Below are 1,402 nucleotides of genomic sequence, written 5' to 3'. Positions count from 1 at the left end.
TGGAGGAGTGCGTGGTCCCATCTCAGCCCGGTTTGGTTTTGACAGAGATCGTGCCTTGTGGTCCTGCTGTGCTGGTGCAACACTCAAGTGCTTGGGAGGTATTTGTAGATGTAGAAGCAGCAAACTGCTCCTGGTTGTCCTGGCTCTGCTGATGGCTCCTCTCTCCCTTTCGTTTTGGCCTCCAGGACGACATGACCGACTCCCTGCGGGATTACACCAACCTGCCCGAGGCTGCGCCCCTGCTCACCATCCTGGACATGTCGGCCCGGGCCAAGTATGTGATGGATGTGGAGGAGATCACACCGGAGATCGTGGAAGCCTTTGTCAGCGACTTTCTAGCAGACAAGCTAAAACCTGAACCCATCTAAGGGGGCTTCTGCACCAACAGACATTATTTAAAACCAGGTCTCTCTTCCGCCGCTCATGGATTCTCCAGCGTGTCTTCACGCCCAACCCAGTATCCAACCTTCTTGTGGTGCCTTGTTTTACGCAGTGAATCCTTCTCCTAAGCAAGCTCCTTGAGATGCACTTTCAGCAGGGAGTTGTTGGCGTTTGGAGACTTCGCTTGTGCTTCATGGTGATATATTCTCTAATAACCAGGCCAGAACTGTTCCCGTATCGTTATTTTATACATGGCACTAGCTAGCAGGCAGATCTTTTTGCATGGTGTTCTTCCCAACGTATGCATCAGGCAGTGGATGGGGTTCTTGGGGCTCTTTTCTTCTTCTCCCCCTTCTTTCCTTTCTTACCACCCCTGCTGACTAAGTGACTTTAAGGAAGCAATAAGGAAACTGTCCCTTTTGCCCCTGGCCCGTCCTCCTTTCCCACACGAGTGCTCTGACGAGGCCAAGACAAAGTCTTAAACTGCTGACAACCTCTGAAAGACCCTGGCGCAGCCGAGCTTTTCCTCCTGGAGGAGAGACCTTTCCAGGTGGGTTTTCCACCTCCCACCCCAAGCACCGACAGCCTTAGGCGGCGTCACTCGCCTGCGATGGGTGGGTGTTCCCTCCCTCTCTGAGCCAGGAGGAGGACCACCACCAGGCTGCCCCCTCCTCTCTTGTCTCCCCCTTGTGCTCCCCATCCCCTCTCACCCCTTTCTCTGGTATGAATTGTCTTCTCCTTTCTATGTTAGTTGATTGAGCTGTTTTTCGTAGGTGTGTCCCCAACCCAATGTTAATGGTGCTGTTCTTTAAAAAATAACCAAAAAAACCACACCCCAAAAAATTTAAAAAAGCCTTCCCTAACCCAAGCAGCACAGCCAAGCCCCCAAAAAGTGACATTGTAAAAACTGTACATGGTGATTGGAACTTTGTAATAAAACTGTTATAATTACCTCGTCCTAGGAGGTGCCGATTGCCGTGTGCCGCCGCTGGGGAGAGGGAGCCTGCGGGGGAGGAGGAGC

At 52.1% G+C, this 1,402-nt stretch overlaps 1 protein-coding gene across 1 annotated transcript in view; it reads left to right on the top strand.

Moving 5' to 3' along the window:
* The window catches only part of NXN (nucleoredoxin), a gene marked incomplete at its 5' end in the record, with an annotated part of 14,178 nt that extends 13,296 nt beyond the window's left edge, over positions 1–882 (top strand). The window contains one exon of the mRNA XM_009869749.1: positions 186–882. Within this exon, the coding sequence (XP_009868051.1) occupies positions 186–368 (183 nt within the window). The remainder of the gene's footprint in view (positions 1–185) is intronic.
* Positions 883–1,402: the final 520 nt, after the last annotated feature.

This window comes from Apaloderma vittatum, unplaced genomic scaffold (assembly GCF_000703405.1).
Source record: "Apaloderma vittatum isolate BGI_N311 unplaced genomic scaffold, ASM70340v1 scaffold28595, whole genome shotgun sequence".
NCBI classification, from domain to species: Eukaryota; Metazoa; Chordata; class Aves; order Trogoniformes; family Trogonidae; genus Apaloderma; species Apaloderma vittatum.
The sequence above is the reverse complement of the archived record's forward strand: the minus strand, read 5'-3'. Positions and strand labels throughout refer to the sequence as shown.